The sequence below is a fragment of the Aulonocara stuartgranti genome (genome assembly GCF_965226115.1).
Source record: "Aulonocara stuartgranti genome assembly, chromosome: 20".
NCBI classification, from domain to species: Eukaryota; Metazoa; Chordata; class Actinopteri; order Cichliformes; family Cichlidae; genus Aulonocara; species Aulonocara stuartgranti.
In genome coordinates this window covers 33,931,303-33,958,381 of record NC_138956.1, presented here as the reverse complement: position 1 = coordinate 33,958,381, position 27,079 = coordinate 33,931,303, and the positions used below count along the sequence as shown (strand labels likewise).

The following is a 27,079-nucleotide window of genomic DNA, read 5'->3' as shown; positions in this document are numbered from 1 at the left end:
GACAAAAACTTCTTTGAAATTATTTCAGTTTATTTCTGCAGCTGCCAATCATGTCAGCAGAAGTGCATCATGGGAGATGGTGTTTATTTATTAGTTGCCCTTTCTCTCCTTACTTCTGTGTGGAAAATCCACACACTGAAGAAGCTTTTTTCAGCTGCTCCCTTATTCACAACAGCACAGCAGGCAGCTCGACATGTTTTAATTTGCTAGATTTGTATTTATGTCAGATGTCCTACCTGAAGTAACCCCAACAGGCTTTGTGTGTGGACCCTCCCATGAGAAAAGACAGACTGTATATAAAAGATGGACACCGGGCATTGCTGTTAGCGTCTGGATTTTGAAGCCATAACCACGAGTGCCTCCAGAATTTTTTTCATATGGGGGCCACTAAAAATATTGAGATGGCGCACCAAAAACAGAACAGTGCAGGGACACAACGAAGGAAGGGACGACGGGAAATCGTGAAGGCATGACAAAAGAATTGTATACAGTTAATTCAAAATGATACACAATATTTCAACTCACTGTGAAGTGTCTTCCTGTCTCTTGTGCTCATGTTTAAAATAATAACCAAGACTGGACAGTCTTGTAAATTTTGGGGGGCGGCCAGTGGCCCCCCTGGCCCCCCTTGGTGGCGACCCTGGCCATAACATTTGTCCAAAAATGGCTGGATCTGAAAGGTGCTTCATCAATGAAGTTCATTATTTTAATTGTTGCTGTCACAATAATAAAAGAAAAGAATAAATCCATTTCATGTCAAAAAACTTTATCTTAATTGCCCCTCAGGGATAAATAAAGTTTTTTTGACTTTGACTTGACCTAAATGAAATTTAAACTCAACAGGTGAAAATTCCAGACACGATTTCTACAAGCAGTCATGAAGCTCTCCATTGTGGCTTGATGCTTATAGTCATCAGTCAGTAAGAAGCTTTAACACATCAATCCTCTTGTTTTCCATCAGTGAAAAGCGAGGACATCCCAAAGCTCGCCGCTGTATTTCTACCCCACCCCTTAATTAAGCGACCCTTAGGCACTCTAAACAGAATCACACTCATCATGGACTGAGAAGGTGGACTGGAAACGAGCCAGTGTTTCTGCCTATTTCCAGCAGAAGAAAAGCTTGAACACAACAGTAATGTGTGTTGCACCTGAGGGTAAGACAAGATCGTCTCAGTAGAAACAACAGAAACAATGTTTTAATAAACTAAATGAATCCAGATGTGTCTGTAGTGCTAATCTCCCTCTATAAATATTGACATATCTAAATATGAAGAATATGCAAGCAAGAGGGCCACCCTCTAACCTCTGACCCCTGCTCTTCTGCAGAGCAGCTTCTCTAAACGCAGAAGTATTCAGCATCTGCTCGGGAAAGTCAGGGATGAACGGCGCAGACAGGAGGAGCCACTGACTGATAACCAGTTCTGTGTCTCCACCTGCTGGACTCAAACTGAACTTTATTTAAACAGGAACCTCCTGTGTGAACACAGCAGTGTCATTAAATCCACACAAGACAAATGCTCAATCAGCCTCTTCTTACTGGACAGTTTCCCAATAATCAGCTGCTTGTGTCTTTTGGCTCAGCAGCTGATTGGTCAGTGTCCATTCGAGGCCGTTTGCTGTGCGCCATTTCTGATTGATCGGCATCTCTGAAGCCTTCGGGGGTGATCTGGTATTGCACCATGGTTTCCATGTGACATGGAGACTTAAAGATGGTCGCCAGACGCCGCGACCCTTCCCACTGTAGGAGGAGCCTGATTGTAGGGGCGTGGCCCCAACACTCCCCAAGGGCAGGGACAATGTGCGATTGGCCGTCCCGGATCCGGGTCGTCATCTGGTTGGTGATTACCACTGCAATGTTATGGTTTATTGCCATGGTGATTAGCTGCTGGCCGACGCCATTAAGGAGGTGTGTCCTTTGTGAAAGCTCGTCAAAGAGCAGGCGGAAAGGAAATGCCACACTGTCGATCACCAGGAGGCGGATCTTTGGATGCTGGGACAGGAAGTCAGGAAGTAGATGGAGCTCAGCTAGCAGCTCCACATAGTCATGGCAACGCACCTGAGTGAGGCGAGATAGAGAGCCAATCAGAATTTTAGAAGTTTGCAGATGCATAGTGACATCACTGCATACATCACTTAGTAGACATTACCAAGAAGATGTTGGACAGGATGGTCTCCACGGTGAAGGTCTCCATGGCGGCTCGTTGCTCATCGTCCTCAGCCAATAAGGAGCAGTGTCTAACGGCGGCTGCTGCGATGTCGGTGACCCTCTGAAGCAGGAAGCTGCCCACTGTGTCAATAAACATCACCTGACCTTCGACCCCCCCGAAGCACTGAGGCACCTGAACATCCACCGCCAGCTGCAGACTGAAAGGGCGACATCATCACTCACTTTACTGATCCACATCACGGTGACTAATTTTCCTCGACTGTTTTCCTCACGCCATCATCACAGCTCCAAAACATCTGTAAGGTTATAGATGATGGTGTGTGTGTGTGTGTGTGTGTGTGTGTGTGTGTGTGTGTGTGTGTGTGTGTGTATTTCTTACCACAGCTGCGTTTTTCCGATTCCCGGAACTCCACAGACTTCCGTTATTTTCCCGACAGGGATTCCTCCTCCGAGACATTCGTCTAGCTGAGAGGAGAATGTCACGATGCTCCTTAACTCCTCCTCCTTCTGCAGGAGCTCCAGAGCGGTCAGAGATGCTGAGATGTCACCACTTCCGCCTCCTCCTCCTCCACCTTTCACAGCCTTCAGCACCTCCACAGCCTCCTCTTCGCTCAGGCCGGTCTCTGAAATGAAACTCCGATAAATCTCACGTACTTGTTTTCTTCCAAAGGCTCAGCTGTGTTTCACATAAAAAGCAGCCTGATGTTTATTGTGATGAAGAACGTGACTCAGTTCAGTGTCAGTGTTTTGAGCACCTTCCTGTCCATAAGTCTGCATTTCAGCAGAATATAAAAGGTAAACAAACAAACTGTTTTCAGCCATCCCTGCTCCTTATTACAAACGGTCTTCTCAGAGGCTATGAGAAAACCATGAGTTAGCAGGACGCTGTGAACCTGTTTTAGCTGTGATTTTTACTGCTGCAGGGCTTTAAAAGACAGACGAGCTAAAATGTGACACATTTTGACCGGAGTTTTTGGGAACTGTGGGGGGAAATGGAGCGGTACCTTTGCTAAGCTTGTCCGGTTTGAAGTCCAATAGGTCCGCGGTGAGCTGGAAACCAGCACTACCCAGTTTCAGCCTCACAGCCTGGCTCAGAGGCAAACTGGACACCGGTCTCTGCATCTCCGCTGCTAAACGCTAACAGCTTCAAAGCAACCCGCCGTCACCGGCGTGCGTTTCACACGCGAAAACAAAAACTTACATCCGGATTGAATTTCAAAATAAGAGCCGTTTGACTTCCTTCAGCTGTTAATGATCTCTTGTTTCACTTTTTGAAAAAATAAATAAATCTAATATTGGTCCTGAATTTGGGATCCTCCTGTTTGCAGCATTTCTCGCCAGGTTTCCTGAAGGTTCGATGACTGAGTGCAGAACATGGTTCCTGGGATTTATTAAACTGAAAAAACAAGGTGGAAGAAATACAGCTTAGATTAAAGTTTGTAGAGAAAAACACTGCAGGATTTTTAGACTCATGAACCGCCAATGTCCTAAAGATGGAGCTGCGCTAGAATTCAACATCATATTGTTTTTAAGAAATATTTTACAAAGTCGAGAAAGGATTTTTCAGACTCTTTATTTAAGTAAATATCATAATCTACAGAAGTAACAGTACATGAAGTTCAGCATGTGAAAATACTTTATAACTAATTATTCAGAATCATATCCATGGCACTAATGAATCAGACATACTAGTCCATTAATGTGTATACCACTTTAATGTTGTAATTGAGAAGTTTTTCATTATTTCTGTACTGCCAGGCAGCGATGGCTATAATAATACAGCAGAACGTAGTAGTAAAATAACAGGTAATACCTAAAGCTTTAATAAAAATGCTATGGAGTTTAAGGTACATTTTGCCCACCTCCCCCAGCTTTGACATCATTTCACACAATAAATAAATAAATAAATAAATAAATAAATAAATCTGATTAAAAAATTGTTTCAACAAATAAACTGCTGGGGAAAGACAAAATTTTTTCCTTTATGAAAGAAGATTATACAACGCCCACCTAATGTTTTATTTTGAAGGCATAACCGGAAGTCAACTGTCAGCTGATCTTTGTTAGTGCGACGCTCTGTTTCGTCAATCACATGCGACGGTTTGCGCACGTGAAACGTAACTGTGACAGAAGTTCGTCAAAGAAACCTAAAGTAAGCATTTATTGTGAGTTTTAAGTGTTTTAGTTTGAAAAAGTCTGCACGCGGAAGTTATTCTGGGTCCAGTTTTGCTGCTCTCGCGATTATCTCTTCAGTCTGAGTCACGTGCAAACACGTTTTGTTTTATAGAGATGGAGAGAAGAGAGGAAGACGAGGACACGAAGGCGCTTGCTCAGACTGAAGATGAAGAAGAACAAGACGAGGAGGAGAAGCGGGAAGATGGTGATTTTGATGATGAGGAGGAGGAGGAGGGAGCTGCTGCAGACAGAAGAGATGATGAGGATAAAGATGTTGGTGACAAAGACGCTGTTGAGGTAAAAGAGAAGAAGAAGAAGGTAAAGAACGTATTTCAGGACAGGAAGTGCGTCCCTGGAATCATCTACCTGGGTCATATTCCTCCGAGGTTCCGCCCCAAACAGCTGAGGAACCTGCTATCAGTGTACGGAGAGATCGGACGCATATTTCTACAGCCTGAAGGTACAAGTACTACCAGAATACACACAGATATTACTACCACAGTATAACACAGACAGTATGTGGTGCAGATATACTCATTCGATACACACACAACACTAACGAATGAACGAAAACAAACTGTACCTGGATCAGTAATCTAGAGTACCAGCTCTCTGTGCTTTCTGGGTGTTTCTGGGAGTGATGGAATTTAAAAAAAATGAAACAAGGGTCACTGTTTCCATTTTTCACAGTTTATGTCCATCCATCTATGCATTTTCTTCCGCTTATCCGGGGTCGGGTTGCAGGGGCAGCAGCCCGAGCTGAGAAGCCCAGATCTCCCTCTCCCCAGCCATCTCCTCCAGCTTATCCGGGGGAACACCAAGGCGTTCCCAGGCCAGCCGAGAGATATAATCTCTCCAGCGTGTCCTGGGTCTGCCCTGGGGCCTCCGTTCGGTGGGACATGCCTGGAAGACCTCGCCCAGGGGGCATCCTTGTCAGATGCCCAAACCACCTCAACTGGCTCCTTTCAGTGTGGAGGAGCAGCGGCTCTACTCTGAGCCCCTCCCGAATGGCCGAACTTCTCACCCTATCTCTAAGGGAGAGACCAGCCACCCTTCGGAGGAAACTCATTTCCGCCGCTTGTATTCGCGATCTCGTTCTTTCGGTTTATGTCCTGAAAAAAAAAAAAATACACAATTAAAAGCTTCTCCTGGATATAAAAATTCCAGAGGGTCCAGTCCAAAAATGCCTTTTTTTGATTAACCTACAGACAGGCAGTGCTCTGAACTCTCAGACTTAAACCTTGTGTGGATGCCTTTTGTTATGGAGCAATACTAAATGTTTAAAGCAGAATTTTCAGCGAGTGTCTGCATTCTGCTTGTTTTTGGTTCTGTTTCCCCTCGAGGGGTTATTTTATACGAAATAAAACACTCCACGAAACGCACTCGAGCTGTAATTTTACAGTCAATGGTTTTATATCACATGTGGGCAGGAGTCAGCCTTCAGAACATCTCACTTCAGCCCACAACATCCTAAAAGGAAAACAGAACTCCTCCTCCAGAAATCAATAAGAGGCAGCGTTAAGCCAAGATGTCCCGAACTGCAACGGGACTGTACTGCTCTATAACTCGACTCCAGATTTACCGCTGACCTGATCATCCCAACAAAAGATCTTTAACTAACAAAGATGTTAGGGCCTTGGGAGGCTTACTGAAATAAAAATAAATAGAGGAAATATCCTTACTTCTAGTCTGTTTGGTGACATCTTTATTAAACATTATTTAAACTCTTAACGGATGTATTTATTGAGACCTTGGATGTCTATAAGACTGAGTCAGCTGCTTTCAAAAAGGTTTGTTTTTATTGAAATATAGGAAACATAACATGTTTAAAATCTTTACGATAAATATTCTAAATTTATCACCAAAAAAGTTTAAGGGACCTAATCTGTGTTGAGAAAATGTACACTCAAAGATCAAATGAGTGACAAATTAAAAAACCTGAATCAGTGGGTCTGATGTGGAGTTGGAGAACGTGGCTACCAGTTTTGTGGGTCCACCTGTCCTGTTGGGGGACAGGTAAAGTTCTGAGAGGCTAACCTGATCCTGTGATGGTACGTTTCAGCCATGTTAAACACTTGATCTCACACGTCAGCGCCACTGCATGAACAGAAAGTGAGGAAAAGTGAAGCTTTCACCATAGCCCCTCAGATATTTATCACCTGTTAATGTTCGATGCGCTCATCTTGCAGACAGACAGGTGAGGAAACGGAAGAAGAAGGCTGGGCTGCGGAGGTGTGACTTCACAGAAGGATGGGTGGAGTTCAGAGATAAACGTGTGGCTAAGAAAGTGGCGGCGTCGCTCCACAACACGCCGATGGGAACCAGGAAACGCCAGCGCTTCTCCTCTGACCTGTGGTGCATGAAGGTAGGTCTCTTCTTCCCTATTAATGCACACCGGTTACGCTGAAAATGCAGACAGACAGTTGTTTAATGTCATCATAGTGTCAAATAATTTGTCCCTACTGCTTACCTGTGTCCGCAGTACCTGCACAGGTTCCAGTGGATTCACCTGAGTGAGCGGCTGGCCTACGAGCAGACGGTCCTAAACCAGAGGCTCAGGACTGAAGTTTCACAGGCGAAGAGAGAAACAAACTTCTACCTGAACAACGTGGAGAAGAGCGCTCACCTGGACAAGCTGAGAAAGAAGAGGCAGAGAGACGGAGAGCAGGTAAATGCTGAAGCACGAGCTGAAGCGACGAATGTTAGCCCTGCTCAGGCAGAGACGCACGTTCGCTCTAAAACTGTTTGTCATCGTCAGGTGGAAGAGAAGACGTGGGACTTCACTCAGCGCCAGACGGAGGAGGAGATCCAGATGAAGAAGAAGAGGAAGAAGGACTCTGTTTTGCAGAAGCACCTGGACAAGGCCCGCCTCATGGAGCAGAAGAGCCAATCGAATGTCTCGCTTCTGACCAAAATTTTCAACTCCAAACCGTCACAATGACAACAGAGAGATGCTTCATGAACTCCTGGACCAATGTTTCCATAGAAAGTGTAGATTCCTTTCCCCAACCAATCAAAGGCCAGTTTTGGCAGGGGAGGGGGTGGAGCAAAGGGAGTGGAGGAGAGCCAATATGGAGGAGTCATTCCACTTCCTTTTCAGCTCATTGTATAGAAATTGTTGTGATTAACTTACAGGTACAGAAGAGGGCGCCCAGTGAAGCTAATGGCAGTGCCGCTAACATGTCTGAGCTGAAATACACAACACTTATATTTAGATTTTATTAAAGCAAAGTTGAGTTTGCTCATAAGATGCTAGCATTCTGCTAAAACATGCTGATTGGTCTGTCACCTCGAAGCACGTTTCCCAGTGATGACTCCCAACAGGCGTTACAAGCTTAGTTTAACCAGAGCAGGAAGTTTCCATGTGTGGATCCGGGCTGCTGACAGAAATTCTCTGATACTCACTTCAGCAGAATGTGGTGCTGCGAGGTCTCTTAAACCTTCAGAAAGATATTTGACTGCAGTCGAAGATCCACAGGGCCTCATATGGTACACGCTACCCTGTGAGTGTCCACTGAGAGTCTGGAGTGGGAGTTCTGGATTATATTAAAATATTTTTGGAAAGATTCAATATTTTTTCTTCACGTGTTATTTTATGTTAATGTTTGTGCGCTGTTCCAGCGATGCAGTGTTGGTGAGCAGACATTTCTGCCTGGGTATCTTTTCGGGATCAGCTCACATGTCATCAGGCTTGAGGACAGAAGCTGGGGTCATTTCTGAGAGAAGAAAATCACTGGGGACAAATTCTGTGGGCTGGATCTGCTGATCACTGGAGAATTACTATTCAAAGGTCTTGAGCCACTCCTGGTTTCTTGATATTTTGTTAGGAAATTGGGAAACAGTTTGAATAAACTCATGGGTTCATGAGCATGAAATTCGATATTTGATATGACGCCTTTATTTTTTCACCACAGCCTTCAGGAATAGTTCTCCAAAGTTGTTCTTTGGATGTCGGCTGCCTTTTGTTCTCTGTGACGATGATCCCACACTGCTTCAGTGATGATGAGGTGTGGGCTCTGGGGAGGCCGATCCATGACTGATTGTGTTTTTATATGCAGCTTTTACTGCATTGGCAGTATGTTTGCAATCACTGTCATGTTCAAAAATGAAGTTGTTGCTAATTAGACCCCACAGATGGTATTTTATGTATCAAAAGATGTTGATACTCTTCTGCATTCATAATTCCATCAATTTTGACAAAATCTCCAATAACACTGAAGTCCAAACCCACATGATGACAGAGGCTGTTTTATAGATGGCTGCAGACACTCACTCTCTCCTGACCTCCTCCATACGTATTGATGACTACTTAAACCAAACTCTGTACAACCTGAGGCAGGATTTTTGAGTCATGTTCCTTTGTAGCCACCCTTCCACTGATACCATTTGTGATGAGGCTTCAGTGATGAGTGGATCAACTCAAAGACCAGACATGTGTCAGGGCTTTTTTTCCTGTTTCTTAAAGGACATTACTCCACGTGTCCAGTTACTCTCCACATTATGTCAAGATATGGACATAACAGCGAATCAGCTTGCTGGTCTAACAGTCATGTTTGGTCATTTTTTTATAGATTGAAAAGCAATGAACGAACAAATTATGTGTTTGTGACGAGCTACTAACAAAGTGATTATTTAACTTTTTATTTAGTAAAAGTATAAAAAATATCCCTCATATCCAAGTGTGACTTATTAACTAAATTGTTTGTATAGCAAACAAACGACTGGCTTCTTTTCGGAACAATTTCTTGTTGTTTTTAGCTGCTCTGTTTGTATAATCAACATGTTTACATATTATTTAATAAAAAATATATATAAAGAAATGAAAAGGGGCGGGGACACGTGCCGGGTTGTTACGTCACCGACGGTGCCGTGAGCGTCTCCGTCAGGACGCACCGGAGGAGCGGAGCTGAGCAGAGCAGCAACATGGCTGCAGATTACTGGGAGCCAGGAAGATCCGAGAAGCCGTCAGACTGAACCGAGCCACGGATAACCCGGGACAGACCGGGATAAACCCTCCCGGTGAGTAACGGTCACCCCCGGGCCTCGCGTGTAACCGGAAAACCGTCTTTATCAAATGGTGAGTGAGTCGTTGAGGGAGCAGCGGCCGCTCCGCCTCCGCTGCTATTTATAACAGTGAGGAGGACGGTTTACTGCAGGAAATACACGGCTCCCGTCCTCGCCTCTCCAGCTCAGAAACACACAGGCGTAGGCAGGTCCACGGAGACGCGACACCCGAAGCGGCAGAACACAAACAACAGCTGCCACGGGGACACACACACGTAGTTTCAGTTCCCGTTCCGTGCCGTCAGATCCACGGGCAGTGACGTAACGCATCTGTCAGGTACATGTCCTGTCACTCAGCCAGGTGTTAGCCGTCAGGTGTGCACGTGACATGAAGCGGATCTAAGTGGCTGTTTGGGTTCATTAGTGAGTGCGGGTACTTCCTGCTACACAGATCCGAGGCCTCGAGTCTTTTCATCAACACTGAGTAACATCACACTCACCTGTGTGCGTCAGATTCACCAGTGGAAACTCGTGCCCGCGTTTTCAGGGTGTTCCGTGGGATTAGTTTTAAGTGTCACGCGATTACCTGCAGGTGAGATGAGAGTGCATGTAGTGATTTCAATGTGAGATGAGCATAAAGAGGATGATGTCTCAGGTAAACCAAATCCATAGGTGACATGAATACAGGTGAGCCGAATCTATAGCTGATGATCTACAGGTGATGATGTTCAGGTGAGACGAGTGATTCTTGTGAGGTAGACCTATTCGGCTGTGGTGTGGCAGGTGATGATGGTGAATGAATGGTAGATGAATATGCATAACTACTAATTCAGGCATGATGAGTCAGATGTTGAGGCGTTCAGGTGTTTCCAACTGTTTGGCTATTTACATTTCTGTCCTTTTATTTCTACCTGTCCAGGCGTGGTCTCCAGACTGGCAGCCCCGCCCCCCTTGGCGTCACGTCCCCCTCTCCCCCCTCAGCCCCCGCTAATGGAGAGGATGAGGAAGATCAAACGGCAGCTGTCACTCACTCTGGGGAGGGGTGGGTCAGGGGGAGGGGACAGGACACTGAGTGACACCATCACTCAGGAAGCAACGTCACACAGCGACTCAGGTAATCCTGTCAGGTGTGAACAGAGGCCTGTGCCGAGATTTTAGAGCTCAGCGCTGGGTTTTCAATTTTTATGATGGCGGCTTTAATTAATGCCACACACCTGGCTGCTCAGGTGCAGGTTATGCTTGAGATGAGAGATCAGCATGGAAAATTGCTGTCCACTGGATATAGTGTCACCATTCCTAGAAGATGTCTTGAACCTTGATGGACAGATATATATATATATATATATATATATATATATATATATATATATATATATATATATATATATACACAACAATAAATGGGAAATTAAAGTACTCTTATTTTCCCCTTATACAACATGTCATAAAGAGAAAAAAGGTAAAGTCCTAAAAATAAATAATGAAACTGGGAAATTCTTTGGTGCTCCCATTCCTGGGACATGTGAGCTTTGTCCAGTTTCCCTACATTACTGACATCTGTGAGAGAGAGAGAATGACCAGCTAACTATAAATTCCCTTGGAATTTACCTCCGAGTGATTTTTATTCACCGCGTGGGTGAACATCACCCGACGTTAGTGTTCTAGGGTTAAATACTTTATATGTTATATGAAATTTGCAAGGCAGCCTACTTACCATTTAGAATTATGTTTCCATTTGTTCTCAGACAGTCAAAAAGCCTCAGGGAAACAATAATGCTAATGCTGTTTTACACATAAGAATGCAGCGAGGCAACGCGTTCATTTAATGCAATACACAGTTGTAATTATAGTCGTATCCACTCGTGCTGCCATGACAAGTCTATTAAAGGAGACTTGTGCTCATTTTGTTTCTAATCTCTCGTTCTACTGCAGTAGTTTAGCTACTGATCTGTTTGGGGCTTATGTGTTTATCCTCCGTGGTGACCACGTCGGGGTTGTCCTCGCTTTCTGATGTCACACAGTGCAAAGAGTAACCCACTTCCCATCAGTATGTCCTGGCAACACCTGACACAGAGCTTGTTAAGCTGGGACTGCTTCCATGCTTACCTCGCTCATGTTCCAAGGTAGGCTTGAATAGCCTGGATGCTTGCTCTACCCGGGATTTGAACTCCGGACTTTATGTTCCAAAGACTACGCACTTGATAAATTTCCCAGCCCTAGCATCGACTGTTTTACCAGTATATGTATATATGACAGAAAATAAGGAATCCCACCCCCAGTGTTAGTTCCTGGATATAAATGCTGTTTATCCAATGCTTTTCCTGTCACACGCTTCCATTTGAACCACAGCAACTGTATAGTGTTTATGTTTTTGTGTTTTTCCCACATGATCCCAGCAGATTGTCACAGCTCGTGGGAACTCACTTGTAACTTGACTGAAAGCTTGTCGAGTTGATGGCCACCTTTGTGTGACTGTTCAGTCTGACTGTGGATGTCAGAGAAAGTGAAGCCCGATAAGGCAAAGATATTCTGGGCATGTTGGACATATGTTGTAGTACGGGCGACCACATGACCGGCTGTGCAGCGCTGGCTTGCCGTGATGCATGCTGGTTAAAGATTTGTCTGAAGTCCGCTGGTGCTGCAGAGTGTCACTGTGTCACATGGTGACATAACCTGCCGTGAGCTTGGCGACTGCAGTGAGCTGCAGACTTTTTCCTCCGGCTCCACCAATAGGGAACCACCTCTGTGATGGCAGAACTTTGTCCTGATTGGCTGAATGCTTTAGTATGTAAATAACATGAATAAAATATATTTATTCATTTTATTTCCCCCCTCTTTTTTTAAATATGTAGCTAACTAATTAAAATTATTCCCAGTTAAAACAGTCAAGAACTAACCAGCTGCTAACCAGCTTTATAAACTGGTCTGCCACTCACACAGCAAACCAGTAACTGGAAGCTCGCTGGTTTAATTCCTGACACTTCCCGCCTGATTCCCTCCTCTGATCTGACTGGTTGGTTGGATCTGTGATTTGATTGGTTGCCTCTTGGATCTGTCAATCAATCAATTAATCAATAATATAACACTTGTTTAATTTGAATTTATTTTTTCTCCTTTAACCCCACTTTCATTTTTTTTCCTTCCAAATCAACCAACCGTTACCCGCCTCCTCCCCTCACCTCCTCCTACACCTCCCTCATCCCTCCATCGCCCTTCTGTTACTTCCTTTCCTCCCCACATCCTTCCCTCACTTCGCCCCTTCATCTCTCCCCTCAGAGGTGGTGTCTCTTCGTTCCTCTGGAGGTTTGAAGGTTCGATCTTCATCCTCTTCAGTTCAGTCTTTACTTCAGTCGTACAGCACCTCACTGAGGAAACCCAGAGGCCTCGGACGCAGCCTGAGCTCCTACCTGAACCACGCCACCAGACTGGGTACTAATGCCGCAAATACATGTACATGCACAAGTACTGTACCACTAATACACACATACGTGCTGAATATATACAGTATAATCATGTACTGTGCATCTATCAACATTAAAATAGAAGTTGATTTTGCTGTATGCTTGAAAATGTAGATGAGTTTAACTGGTGATGTTTTATTTTAACGACTAAGTAAATTTAATTTCTCCTGTGAAGTGAAAACATAGATCAGTTGTTGGCTGTGAAACAGGAATGAAGTCATAATTGGTGAGTTTAAATCTGAATGCTGGAGCAGTGAAAGAGGCATTCCCCTCGATTTAAATTCAGTACAGCCAGAAAACAACAGTCTGACGGACGCTGTGGCTTCATGTGTTGGCAGGCTGAATGCTGCAACGTCACACTTCTGCTCTAATCAATGAAAGTGGCTTTTCTGGGCTTGAGAGTGTACGTGCTGCAGAGATGCACTCCATAAATATAAAAACACACCAGTCAAAATACTTTGTTTTACACACGGCGTGCACGATCATTTTACACAGAAATGGTGTTTGTATTTCTTCTTGTAATTGTAAATTTACAAAGTCTACTCTGTGGATGTTTTCTTAGCCACGTCATACAAACAGCGCTGCGTTTTGTCCATGAACTGATGAATTCTTTCCCAAATTTTTGCAGACTGTGACTGTGCAGAACATGCGCTGCATAGTTGCATTCTGCTGCATATCAGCTCTCTAGTAAAGCGCTATACAAATACAGGCCATTTACCATTTTTACCATTTACTCTGAACTGAGAAAGAAGAATTTGCCTGCAGCTGACCCAGGCCGTCTGCTGCAACCGGTCGCAGTGACAGGAAAAAGCAGAGTGATGTAGAAATAGAAAGAATATAAGATGAAATACTGAGCAGGTTGGCCTGCAGAACAGATACAGAGAGAGCAGAGACTGTGGGGAGATAGACGAAACCAAATGGATGCATGCAATCACAGCATATAAAAAGAGAGCACAGGAGAGGTGCGTAATATGAGAAGTTGTGTAACATGACCAAGGAGCGTTCGAGTCACCTGATCCAGCCCGAAATGTAATTGTTTCCAAAAAGAAAAGCTTAAAATCAGGGAGGGTGTCTGACTCCCGAACCCAGACTGGGAGCTGGTTCCACAGCAGAGACGTCTGATAGCTCAAGGCTCTGCCTCCAATTCTATGGAGTGTCGCAGGAAATAATGTCGTGCCATAGAAGAGATCAGCGTGGCTCTGCCTCTCAGTCTCCAGGAACCACAATAAGCCTGCACTGTGAGAGCGAAGTGCTCTGCTGGGATAATGCAATACTATTAAGTCTTTAAGATATGATGGACTCTGCTCATTCAGGACTTTGTGTGTGATGAAAATGATTTTAAGCTCTATACTAGAGTTCACAAGGGGCCAATGAAGACAAGTTAATATGAGAGAATTAATATGGGAGAAATGGCTCTTTCTCTAGTCCTCGTTAGTACTCTTACTACAGCATTTCTTTATCAGCTGGAGGCTTTTCAGAGAGCTATGAGTACATCCTGATATAAATGAATTACAGTAGTCCAGCCTGGAAGTGACAGATACAGCGGAGTGCGTTTTCAGCATCACTCTCAGGCAGGATATTCCTGTTTTTGACGCTACTGCAGAGGAGGATTAGTTGTGAGTCATGCCACCAAAACAGCTCTGACCTGCCTGGACACGGGATTTCTGAGATGAGTTGTAGGGAGGAGCCTCTGTAGATCGGACTTGTTTTGGTGCATTTGGTGATATGGGGAATTTAAGGCCTGCTCTACTCTTTGTATGCGTGTGACTGTTATTCGTGTGTGTTTTCAGAGATCGTCCATGAAGATGTGAAAATGAGCTCAGATGGAGAAAGCGATCCAGCTTCTTCTTCTGATGATGTTCAGAGTCCAGTTAAAGTCAGAATGAGGAATAAGAAGATCTCTACTGAGGTACACACACACACAGTGAGCTTACTAGCAGAGATGTTGGGATATTCCCCAGTCTTTAAGGAGCACTCACTATTTGTTTTCTGCAAAGCCTTGAGGACCTTTTAGCGGTTTGGTGCAGCTCTTCGCCTCCTTGGTTGGTTTCGTTTTTGATATTTTCTTACATTCCTTCCAAAGGAACATCTTCAGCCAAATGTGTTATAGAGCTAAGTCTGGTTTGAGATTTCTTGTTGCTTCTTCAGTCCAGCGCGTCGTAGCTGCTGACGGAGGGCCTTCACACTGCTCTGACTGAGACGGTGCCGTGTGTTTCTCTAACATTAATATTTATCAGATGCAAAGATGCGTTGGAGTGGTTTAGCCTGCAGCTTCCCAAACATGTCAGCGAGCTTGTCTTCATCTTTTTCACGACTGAAAGACTCGGCTGGTCTCCGGGTACAGATGCACAGCTGTCATGCTGGCTGGTCCAGGTCCTGCTTTTAAGGAACGAGCGAGCAAAATGTGTTCGTTTCAGCGCCAGACTCGAACTGGTGCTTAACAAAGCTGGGTTTACCTGTGCAGTGCTGGTAAAGCTGTAAATGAGCCAATAGGCTACAATAACTGTCAGGCTGAAGTGTGGGCTGATTGAGCTGCTGTGTCATTAAAAGCAAACCGCTTAGAGAGTGAGGACTCTTTCATCTGTGAGCTTTTTATTTTCTATGTGGGCTTTTGTTTTTGCAGGCAGATGTGTGACCCCCCCCCACACCACCTCCCCTCGCGGCTAATGGGTGATGCCAGTCTGTCACACATCTGTGGACAGATGTTCTGACTCCTGGCCGGAGGTTTTGTTTCTCTGCCTTCTGTTTTAAAATCCTCTAAAGGTTTTCTGATGGATTCAGGTCAGGGGACGGACTTTATCCAGCTCATAATTTCACATTGTTCTTCCATTAGTCTGTAAAGGTCTTCTCCTCCGAGGAACCTCCATGTGTCTGGCTCTGTAGCTACCGCTGGGTCAGATCAGGTCCATCAACCTGTATTTTCTTTTGGCTCCTCCTGTAGATCCTGACCTCTGCTGCTACATTAAAGCACAGGTACAGGTGGATTCCTCACCATGTTGGTCTCACCCTGAGAGCCAAACGAGCAGCTGTGGAGTTCGTGGGTTCTTTTTATAATCTCGCTCAGGCAGCCATCTTTAAGAGGAATCGGGTGCGATTACTGTTTGCTGCAGTGGTCACAGGTTGCATTCAGGGCCTGCATTTCCAGTGCTGTCTGCCCTTTGTTTGTTTTTAGTGCTACTTCAGATCCAATGCAGACATTTCATGTTAAAATGAAACGGTTCCTTTCATGATGACTGAACATTTACCTGCAGCGGTAAAAGGTCTTTGCTGATGAAAATAAACTGTCAGGTGCTGCGGAGGATGAAGGTGAACGTTCACGTGAATTCTGTTGTGTTTCTTCTCTGTTTCAGGACATCAACAAACGTCTGTCGTTACCGGCTGACATCCGTCTTCCAGACGATTACCTGGAGAAGTTTAATGTGATTGGTCCAGCTCTGTTCGAGCAGCCAATCAGCAGGCGGCTGCGTAGAGTGTCTCTGGTATGTGTAACTGCTTCTTTTTGTTTTCACGCAGGTGTTTGGGACAGTTTTGGGTAGGCCTGCCACAAACGATGATTTTGATAGTCGACTAGTCACCGATTATTTTTGTGATTAGTCGACTAATTGGATCATGCATCCAGTGGACGTGGAAAGTATAGCTTATTGGACCAGCATCTGCTCTAATATAACTATCATTTCTAACTAAAAATAAAGACAAGATGATGGTTTATTAAACTTTTAATGAAATTTGCAGATTGTCTCAGTGAAGTTTAATAAACTCTGCCGTCTGCTCCTTGCTGTTCAATATATAACAGGACATTGGAGTAAATTCGACCATCTCACACTTCTGTTTAATCAGTTTTCTGTGTGATGTTTATTCAGCTGTGTGAAAACTGTAACTTTAATCTCAGCCAAACCGATTTACTCAGGAACTAATAAAAGACTGAACAAAGCCAAACAACAACATTTTTAATTTATCTAACTGACTTATAAATCATGTTTAACCTGAGTAGCGAAAGATCGCGAGGGGGGGGGGGGGTTGAAAACGATGTGCTGGGAGTTCGCTGTTCTTGCCGGATCTAGTGAGCCTTGAACCCGGGCTCGCTATCCAGCTGGTGGGTAACAGACGTCTCCGAAAACGTCGGAGCGCTTTTACAAATATGTGATGTCTTGATAAACCGAGCAGATACTCGAGGTTTACACAGCTACATTCTCGCCTGGAAATATGTTAAACGTTTATTTTGTGACCCAGACATTTGGGCAGGCTTTGTCGCGCCGCTGTAACGTAATCGGCCTACAACTGCGGCCTCCGAAGGATGTGGCCCCTGAATTTGGATACGCTGGGCTGCAGACTGTGTGTCTGTAGGGGGGGGATGCAAGTGTGAAACCGGTTTCTGATTCTGTTGTTTCAAGTAATGCAGGATGTTTGTTGTGTTGTTTCTCTTGCATTTAGTGTGCCAGTGCAGGTTATTTTAACCCTCTCATCTCTGCCTCTTTGCCTGCAGTCAGAGATTGGTTTTGGGAAGCTGGAGACTTACATCAAGCTGGACAAACTGGGAGAGGTGAGGCCACATTATCTCCTTCTATCGGTTGATGTCAGACAGATCTTTGAAACTGTTTAATAAAGAACACAAACAGCATCTAAGTGCTCCGTGCTGCTCTGTGACACTCCTTAAAGGTTTCATTTCAGACTCACTAACTAATGTAAAGTTTTCTGACCTTTTCTACAAATTAAGTGTAAAAAGCTTTGCCTGACAGTCCACTCTTTTTGTTGTAATGTTTGCTTTTGGCTCCTGAAATCAATAAATAAGATTCCGATGGCCCAAATGCCCCGCCTCTCTCCTCTCTGTGTGTCACCTGTGTGTAGGGGACCTATGCCACAGTGTATAAAGGTCGGAGTAAACTGACTGAAAATCTCGTGGCTCTGAAGGAAATTAGACTGGAACATGAAGAAGGAGCTCCGTGTACTGCAATCAGAGAAGGTACTGCATCACTGACACTGAACCAACAGAAGTATTACTGGTACTACAGTAGTAGAAGTACTAATGACAGCATGTTTGTACTTTTTACTCCTCAGTGTCTCTGTTGAAGGATTTGAAACACGCCAACATCGTCACGCTTCATGACATCATCCACACGCAGAAATCCCTCACACTGGTGTTTGAGTACCTGGTAAGAAATGCACACAACAATACACAAACTCCTCTTCTTCTTCTTCTTTGGTGGGTTTGAATGTGTGTTCATGTGTTTCAGGACAAGGATCTGAAGCAGTATCTGGACGACTGTGGAAATGTCATTCATGTTCACAATGTCAAAGTGAGAAAAGTTTGTTTTATTCTTAGTATAATGAAATTAAGTGTGTGTGTGTGTGTGTGTGTGTGTGTGTGTGTGTGTGTGTGTGTGTGTGTGTGTGTGTGTGTGTGTGTGTGTGTGTGTGGCACAAACTGATGTGACAAACCTGCTGGTGATTTAACTTTTCTGATTTTGGTAGATTTTTAAACAATGATAAAAAATGAATTTAAAAAAGCAGAAGGAATTCTTCTTCTCTTGTTTCCCTGTTTTTGAGGGTTTTTCTTTGCATCGTGTGCTCATCGACTTTTCCTGTAACTGCAGTGGTGTTTCTGTCCTCAGCTCTTCCTTTTCCAGCTGCTGCGAGGTTTGTCGTACTGCCACCGGAGGAAAGTTCTCCATCGAGATCTAAAACCACAAAATCTGCTGATCAACGAGCGAGGAGAGCTCAAGCTAGCAGACTTTGGTGAGTCCTGCAGACACTGTCTTAATGTTTTTTTTTGTTTTTTTTTGTTTGTTTTTTTTGTGAAGTTAGGACCTATTTAAATCTTAGCGTCTGAGGTTTTTCTTGTGCAAAACTCACCTTTTGAGTGATGTAAATGTGTAATGATGTAAGCGTGAGCTACCGGCACCTGTCACGCTAAAACTAAGGAAAAGGCAAACAAGAAAACAAGAACAGTTGGCTCTGAAGGTGGAACAAAACATGAAGAAATGGACCGACATTCACGTCCATTATTTATTGGTTGGAGGAACATCTTGCTCGTCTGAGCAAAATATCAAATTTTATTTATTCTCAACTTCTGACTTCAGTGAAGCTGCGTAGGGAGAAAATTAAGACACTGGAAGAGGATTACAAGAAAGTAAAAGACCAAATCAACTGTGTGTGTGTGAAGAGCTGCCCAGCTGTTGCCAAGCCCATCTGTGACACACACACACACACACACACACACACACACACACACACACACACACACACACACACACACACACACACACACAACAAGTGCTACTTATTAAATTGCAGACCGAACCCTTGGCCAGTGGGAGCCCCCGGCTGAATCCCTGCCTTTCCAGCTCCACGATTATCACTAAACCTCGTGATTTTCTTCATCTTGTTGTTGTTGTCATTCCAACCAGCTGGCAGTTATGTCATGTTAGTGATGAAGATGTGAAGTTCTTCAGGGACCTCTCTCAGACCTTCACTTCATTTATTTATCACAGCATCGCAGAGAGCCGTTCTTCCTGTATTACCAGTGGAGACAGTTTTATTGGAAGAGAGTCGATTTTTGGTTCCCGTGAGAATTGGATATTAAAACCGCTTCGGGCCGTGCGGTTAAAGACACAGAGGGCGACCGATCCCTTTTTATGCCTGGACTTTGACGATGAGCCAGAGACATGGATTTGCTCTGTGCAGTTTGGCAGAGGAGGATTACAGACACACATCTGACCTCCACAACCAGAGACAGAATGACCTCCTCGGTGAATTCAGGACAGCAGAGTCACTGCACATCATCCCATCGTGTATTTGTAATGCAACACCCAGAAAGTATTTAAAATGCCTTTTGAGGCAGTGTGAGTCGTGGTCCTTACGGAGAATGAATACATTTATTTTAGCTGTTAGGATACAAATGTAATCTGAATCAGTGTAAAGACAGTGATGATGAGGCTTTAATGACACGTGTGTGTGTGTGTGTGTGTGTGTGTGTGTGTGTGTGTGTGTGCGTGTGTGTTTGTTTCAGGTTTGGCTCGAGCAAAGTCGATCCCAACAAAGACGTACTCCAACGAGGTGGTGACGCTGTGGTACCGACCACCTGACATCCTGCTGGGCAGCACCGACTACTCCACTCACATCGACATGTGGTCAGTGATGCAGTACACTGTACTACTCTATTGTAGTACTGCTACTAGAAAATTTGATAAATTACATTTTAAAAAAATCGATTCTTCTGTGGTGAAATGATCATCTATGGTTAAACCATCTGATGAGACAAACCTCTTGCCGTGTGTGTGCGTGTCTTTGCGCTTGTCTGTCTTTCTGTTTTTAGGGGTGTTGGCTGCATTTTTTACGAGATGGCGACAGGTCGACCTCTGTTTCCTGGTTCCACAGTCGAGGAGGAGCTTCACTTTATCTTTAAATTGTTGGGTGAGAATCATCTTCTACTTTGTAATCTTTTGAGGACTCCATCGACCTGTGTTGATTAAAAGCATGCCTTAGGTTGGACGTGGGAGGGACGTCACACCACACCTCATCATGCTGCTGTTTTTAGCTTTATTTTGTAAATTAATTTAAATGTATGTTTCAAAAAAATAGCTGTTAAGCTTTTGCATTTATATTTATAATAAACCTCGTATGTATTTTGTGTGCAGGTACTCCCACAGAGCAGACCTGGCCTGGGATCACGTCTAATGAGGAGTTTGTGGCGTTTAACTATCCTCAATACAAAGCAGAGAGACTGAGTAACCACACTCCCAGGTGCAGAGCTGCACACATGTACACCATGTTTTAGTAGCCGGGGGTTAAAACACTAAGCCTCCTCATCCATATGTCCAGCCTGTTGCTGCTGACCCACCAGGATCCATGTGATTCCTTTGCAGTGGCCTCCAGAGAGCCTTCCTCTTTACTTTATTTTAAGTCACCAGATCTGCAGTTGCACACAGATGTGCAGTAATCTTAAAGGCTCACTGCACCAGATAACGAAGTTTGTGTTTTTGTGTTCAGGCTCAGCACTGAAGGAGTGGAGCTGTTGTCAGAATTCCTACAGGTCAGTTAACCTCGCAGTGTTTGTGCGTCTCCTTTTCTTTCTGAATCATAACGAATAAATAACCTTTTGGGGTTTTTTTTTTTTTTTTTTTTGTGTTCATTTATGTGATGGGGAAAATAAAAATTTAAAGTTTAAACTTTATTTAAACTTTAGTTTGAGGGGAAGAAGAGGATCTCTGCAGACGAGTCGATGAACCACTCTTACTTCAGTAACCTTGGAAAGAGAGTGAAGTTACTTCCTGACAGTAAGTTTAAAGTTCACACCGGTCCCATTTGGTCCCTGTTGTTACGGTAACATCACAGAGGCGCTGTGGTTGTTTTTGTTTCAGCGACGTCCATCTTCACCCTGCCAGAGATTCAGCTTGAAAAGGAAACGATGAGACCAACAGCAGCAGCACCGGATCCAGGTAACAGTCTGTGTGGGAAGGAGGCAGAGCCGGCGTGGCTCCCTGCTGGGTTAGTCTGACACTGACATCGTCTATTTTTGTCTTTCTGTCCAGCAAACAGTCCAAACAGGAGGCGGAGTATGCTTTTCTGACATCGTGGCGAGGCGGAGTCAGCTGCTGGACAAACAAAGGGAAACTGACAGGACAGGAAGTGACGATGATGATGATGATGCTTTTTTTTTTTTGCTAGAGGATTTACTTTACTGACTAACAGCAAGTGCAACAGAGTAGAAGAAAACAGAAGTTACTATTATTTATGACGAGAAGATGAAGCCCGTTGTTTACACAGAGAGGAAATTATGATTCGCTGCAGCTACCTGACCAATCAGAGCACAGAATATTGGGACTAACGGGCTTCAGGGCTTCACCTCGGTACATGGAGAGATGAACGGGTGAATTGTAGTAAAAGCTTCTCCAGGAGGTTCTGTCTTCCATCTTCACTGCAAAGATTAAACACATAAATATCAAGTTGGTGAAAGTCCTGGAAAACCTGGAATTCAGCTCTGCTGTCATGGAAACCCCTGGAAACAGCCGTATACGTCATATCATCCGTGTGAACATCTGCGGCAGCAAAGTCAGCGTTAAACTGAAGCCACGATCCAGTCCCAGCGTGCTGAACTGTACCTGCTTAAAACTTTAATAACACCTGATGAAACACAATAAAAATTCAGTTTGTTAAACACACAAAAAACAAAAATTCAGAAATTTTGACTCCAAAGTTTTCCCTAAATTGCAGCTTGATTTATTTTAATATTTTTTTTAACGTGCTACCGAACATGAGATGAAACCGTCAGAGTAACGTCGAGCCTGCAGCGAGAGGAAAACAGGCGCTGTTTTCACATTAAAGGCTGAAGACGAATGTTCTCTGTTTCAAACCCGCAGCTCTTCAGCGGTCTCCTTATGTGTCGAGCTGCCGATTGTGTTTCGGTTTGCAGTATTACATTTTACACTTCAGTGTTACTATTAAACAGCCTGCAGGAGAAGCCAAACACACATCTGTGGAAATTTAAACCTTTGCTTTTATTTTGAAAGTGTGAACCTGATTTCTGCTGTTCTGCATGTGTGTGTCGTACACTCGAACTTTATACTGTAATACTGTTAATATATATATTAATACCAAGAGACGGTAACACCATAAATCTGCCGTATATAGCTTATCACAGAGAATTTATTTCAACTGGAGTTTTATTTATTGTTTTTTTTTTTGTGTTTATTGGAGATCAGTAAGTAGGGTTTTTTTTTTGTCATGGAGACTGTTGAAAAGTGTGATGCCTTTGCCTCATTAGACCCCATGACATGTCAGAGGAAAATGCAGGGCACTGATTGGCTAATTCGGTTTAAACAGCAGCAAACAAGTTTGTTTCTGCACAGACTCAACCAGCACTCAGCCGATTGGGAATTTCCTATGAAATGCGCAACAGACAATTTTTGATGGCAAATTACACGCAGCATCGCGTTCTCTTTCATAAAGAACTTTTTGCAGCTCGTGGTTTTTAGCCTGTGTGTAAACAGACTGCAAAAGAACATTTTAAAGAGATTCACATCCTCGTTGAGACCTAATCTTCCCCTGCACAGAGTCCAGGTGTCGCTGGATGGGATTCATATAACCTTCAGGTAGTTTTCAGATTTCATCCCTTCAAAAACAGATGTAATTTCAAAAAGCCAGTTTTTATTTTTATTTCATTTTTTTTGTATTCTTATCAGTTTTAAGAGTGTTCATATTTTTAAGAGATAAGCTGTTCTTGATGTGAATCTTTATTTTTTAGCTGTGAAGAAATCTTAGCAATAGAGAAATAATAAGACAATAATAACCATCGAACAAGGTGTTTGACTCAGAGGAAGCTGACTTTTCAATCTGCTGTAAAAATGTTGCATACAGTTGTATGTTTGTGGGAGGTTAGAGACATCCAGTGCCCGTAAACGAACGCACCTCCTTTATGTTTGATTGTTTTATTGAATGGCAGCAGAAGTCTGAAGTCTTAAAAAGTTAGAATGGATTCTAGAGGTGTACATTTTTTTAAATACCAGAAAAAGATATCAGACTGAAAATATTCAGACTTTTGCTCCCCGTGAATCATTGAAACGAAACGATAAAACATTGTGGAGGTGAGTTGCCGTTATAGGTAGTAATTCAGAGTGTTTACTGTGTTTCTGTGAATAAAATTGGACACTGGCTGCAGTCAAATGGTCAAAAGAAATGATCACCTGTGTAATTTTCTAATCACTTTTCCTTAACTTCAATGAAACATGTTACAAAAGGATGATTTATAAGGACTTCAAAGAGCCACAGTGCTCAGACTGCTCACACACTAAACTGGCAGCAGATGCTTTGGTGTTTCTGTCTCCAGCGATGCAAAAATCTCGTCTTAGTTATTTTGTCCCATGTGTTCTGTTTCAGGAAGAGTATAAATATGACTTCCTCACCAACCTTTGTCTAAGGCTTCCAGTATCTGTGACTGAAGTAACAGTAATAATCCTCAAAGCTGGCAACACAGCAAGGCACAAAAAGAGAACATACCCATGCAAACTGAGGTATACTGCAACCTTCCCTGTGGCTGTTTTATTTGACCTAATTACATATAATTGTTGCAAATTAGGCATGGGTATTAGCTGCTTACCTTTCCTGAGGAAAACTGACTATTTGACTGCAACCTGTGTGTTTTTCTTTTAGAACTTAAATGTGTTCAAAGTGATGTGACGGGGGGAGAGTCAGACTAAAGGTGAAGCTTCTGTGAGCCGTGCTAATGCTGGGTTAAACAAATGACTGTTGAATGTAACTCTAAACTGTTGATGTGGTCAGTAGTTTAATGTTGGCTGGGTTTACAGTAATAATGTGTACAGAGTTACTGATTATTAGAGATAATCACAGGTTTTAATCTGCACGCTGCAGTGTTGTTGTTCCTCAGCTGCTGCTCAATTGCACAGGAAACGGCGTATAGATGTGAAAGTTCAGAGCGCATGTTTCTTCAGAGGTCACTGATTGATCTGCATTTTTGGTTTTAGGAACATGAAATAATGGAAAAGAACTCAGGAGCACACTACGTCCCAGTTGTTGAAAGAAAAGCACTTTTGCTTTAATCTGAGATTAAAGCAAAATGGTCAGAAATCCTTCAGGACAGGATTTTACAGGTACATTTTCAGCAGTCATCACTTGAGTTTTCCACATACAGTGTGTTGCCTAATGCAGAGTTAACAGATCATCATACAGCATGTACTACTTTATTAAAAGGTGCACGTAAGACCGACTGGGCTGGTTCTCAAACTACAAACGCTGTATTTTCACATGTACACGTCTTCTCTCTCTTTTCCATTCTAATAGTATCCAGTCACTGAACCTCAGGGAAGGGAACAGTACATTGTGATGTATGAAGCCATTAGTTTCCCTTCTTTAAACAGCCTCCATTTATAACAACAAAAAGACGTCATTAAAATCAAAAGCTGGATCATCGTTTCGTGCATTGGTGTGTGCTGCTCCCACCACAAACCAAGCGTTTCACAGACCCTGAACTGGCAGCTTTGTTAAATGTGCCCATATCGTGCTGCTTTGTGGGGAGACTGTACATGTACATATGTGTCCTCTTGCTTAGATCCAGTTTGCACGGCTCTGTGATGGGAGCAGTACATCCTGGTGCATGAAATCTTCAGTTTGCCTCTATTTCATACAACAAAAACACACTTGATGCCTTTTAGAGGGAAGTTAATGTCCTCAAAATTGAAAGCCGGTGCTCCTGATGCTAAACTTCAAATCCGCTGTTGCTAAAGGGGATTTTTTTTTGTTGTATTAACACCTTTTATCAGATTTGGACATTTTGCTTTTACATGAATTATTAAACAAAACGGGACACAAAACAAGAATCATTCAAAATCATGCAAAGCGAGGCAGCAGCAGGGTTCATGTCTGCTATGTTTGTCACGTTTAGGAACATTTTAGTGACCTATGGAGAAACATGCATGTTTCTGGTCCACATAGATGCAAATGCTGTTTTCTCTGCTTTTGTAAATGAACTAACATGCTTTGTTTTGGTCGACACCATACCAAAGTTATCTGCAATATACTGCACTGCATGATGGGATTCTTCCAGATAACTTCTATGCTGTTCATTTGAATAATCTTCCATTTGCCAAGAAAGCACTGCGACATATCTGATGCTATAATGGATCTGCATACTTGAAATATGAGTCCAAGTATGAAAAAGAAAGTATATCCTGTTATTGTGTACAATTATGTTTACTTCATGTATACTGGATATATTTAAAGTACATAAATATTAAAATTCTTTATTTATTATCAGTGTTGGCTGTTTGTTTATTAGACTTTATTAGTGTTTCTACTTTGATATTACAGTTAACAGGTACGCTGTACTGTAGTATTCACTCGTCCATCCAAATCATTGAATTCAGGTGTTTCCATCACTTCCATGGCCGTGTTGCCAGGACAACAGTACATGCCTGACTGCATTGTGCCGAATTGTGGATTATGGTGTGGCGTTGTCCCCTTAGTTCAGGTCAAAGAAACTCTTAATGCTTCAGCACACCGAGACATTTGGGACAATTTCATGTTCCCAATTTTGTAGGAAGAGTCTGGACCTCAAGCCCGATAAAGCACCTTTGGGATCAGAGCGGAAACCAGGAGCCAGGCCTTTTTGTTCAATATCAGTGTGCGACCTCACAAATGTGCTTTTGGAAGAATGGTCAAGAATTCCCATAAACAACTGTTAACCATTGTATGGTGTTCGGGTCTGTGAGACCCGTTTTCAGGTTTTTTCAAAAGAAAAATTAAACAATTAATTATTTTTTCAACCTGAAATTCATTGGCTTTGGCTTATTTTCTGTGAAGAGCATGAATCTGAACAAATTTTCAATGACCTCATACTGTACCTCCCCCCACGCAATTACATTACATACAAGGTGTTCGGGTCCACTGGACCCAGGTCTAGTAAAAGTGTTGAAAGTGTAGGTCCTGTGTTCCCACACTCTGTCTTCCTCCTTTCTGGTGCTGCTGATAGTGTTTTCTTCCCCTCCTGCTCCCGCACAAAGTTGCAACATTGTTGAAAATTCAACTATCAACACCGTCTGCTCTTACATTCCCGCACATTTTACCCTCTTTCTTTAGGGATCCAAATTTTATTTTCTCATACCCTGTCCCACCTGCAAATTAGGGGCATAATACTATAAATAAGACTTTGCCAGTGTGGTTCTTTATCACAACTGATCAAGATGGCAAAATATTATCTGCTGCGAGGGCCATCCAATTGATTTTGGAAGAGAGAGGAGCTTCTGATGATGATGTTGACAAAGAGGTTTCAGAATATTTCACATTTCTGAGTCTGACAGTGACTTTGAAGAAGAGGATGAGGTTGAGCACCATTTAGTAACAAAACGAAGACGAGTACCCCATCTGCTGCCAGCTCCAGGACCAGAACAAGCCCACCAGACAGCAAGTAAAGAAATATGGATGTCAACAACTGGTGAAATTGAATGGTCTTCTTGCCCAAGAAATGAGCCACCCTGCAGAGCTGTTACTGTGATAAGCCAGGGCCAACACGGCTGACAGGTACTCATGTGCAGGACATCAAGTCTTCATTGGAGCTTTTCATCCCAGATTCCATCCAGAAAATTATTCTGGATTGCAGTAATCTAGAAGGAAGGTGTGTTTTTGGAGAGAGGTGGAAGGAGATGGACCAAATCCATCTAAGAACCCCAAACATAGCTGGACTGGCCATCGGGCATACCGGGCATTTGCCCGGTGGGCCGCTGGCGATTTTTTGTTTTGATGGGCCGATGGATTTTTTATTTTA

The 27,079-nt window shown here is 43.4% G+C and overlaps 3 protein-coding genes across 9 annotated transcripts; 2 read left to right on the top strand and 1 right to left on the bottom strand.

Moving 5' to 3' along the window:
- Nucleotides 1–9: 9 nt before the first annotated feature.
- rad51c (RAD51 paralog C) lies at nucleotides 10–3,378 on the bottom strand. Its single transcript, XM_082517425.1, has 4 exons — nucleotides 3,172–3,378; nucleotides 2,547–2,790; nucleotides 2,148–2,364; nucleotides 10–2,056 (listed from the first exon to the last, which is right to left on the bottom strand). The coding sequence occupies exons 1-4, from the start codon at nucleotides 3,287–3,289 to the stop codon at nucleotides 1,556–1,558; spliced, it is 1,080 nt and encodes a 359-aa protein (XP_082373551.1). The 5' UTR covers nucleotides 3,290–3,378; the 3' UTR covers nucleotides 10–1,555.
- Nucleotides 3,379–4,216: 838 nt separating this feature from the next.
- Nucleotides 4,217–7,913, top strand: abt1 (activator of basal transcription 1). 3 transcript variants are annotated; one of them, XM_082518604.1, is made up of 5 exons: nucleotides 4,217–4,319; nucleotides 4,455–4,802; nucleotides 6,532–6,707; nucleotides 6,825–7,010; nucleotides 7,101–7,913. In XM_082518604.1, exons 2-5 carry the CDS (start codon nucleotides 4,457–4,459, stop codon nucleotides 7,281–7,283), a joined length of 891 nt encoding a protein of 296 aa, XP_082374730.1. In that variant the 5' UTR covers nucleotides 4,217–4,319; nucleotides 4,455–4,456; the 3' UTR covers nucleotides 7,284–7,913. The 3 variants fall into 3 exon arrangements, with proteins under 3 accessions (XP_082374730.1, XP_082374732.1, XP_082374731.1); XM_082518606.1 differs by having other exon boundaries at nucleotides 4,231–4,332; XM_082518605.1 differs by having other exon boundaries at nucleotides 4,232–4,802.
- A 1,261-nt stretch (nucleotides 7,914–9,174) lies between these two features.
- Nucleotides 9,175–25,572, top strand: cdk16 (cyclin dependent kinase 16). Of its 5 annotated transcripts, none has more exons than XM_082518600.1 (17): nucleotides 9,176–9,419; nucleotides 10,266–10,460; nucleotides 12,623–12,775; nucleotides 14,598–14,716; nucleotides 16,158–16,286; nucleotides 17,291–17,347; nucleotides 17,653–17,767; nucleotides 17,863–17,957; nucleotides 18,039–18,101; nucleotides 18,417–18,540; nucleotides 19,814–19,934; nucleotides 20,120–20,217; nucleotides 20,442–20,547; nucleotides 20,794–20,836; nucleotides 20,990–21,080; nucleotides 21,165–21,242; nucleotides 21,336–25,572. In XM_082518600.1, the coding sequence occupies exons 2-17, from the start codon at nucleotides 10,337–10,339 to the stop codon at nucleotides 21,371–21,373; spliced, it is 1,554 nt and encodes a 517-aa protein (XP_082374726.1). In that variant the 5' UTR covers nucleotides 9,176–9,419; nucleotides 10,266–10,336; the 3' UTR covers nucleotides 21,374–25,572. The 5 variants fall into 5 exon arrangements, with proteins under 5 accessions (XP_082374728.1, XP_082374726.1, XP_082374724.1 ...); XM_082518598.1 differs by having other exon boundaries at nucleotides 9,177–9,361; XM_082518601.1 differs by lacking the exon at nucleotides 9,176–9,419 and adding an exon at nucleotides 9,487–9,683.
- The last annotated feature ends 1,507 nt before the right edge of the window (nucleotides 25,573–27,079 follow it).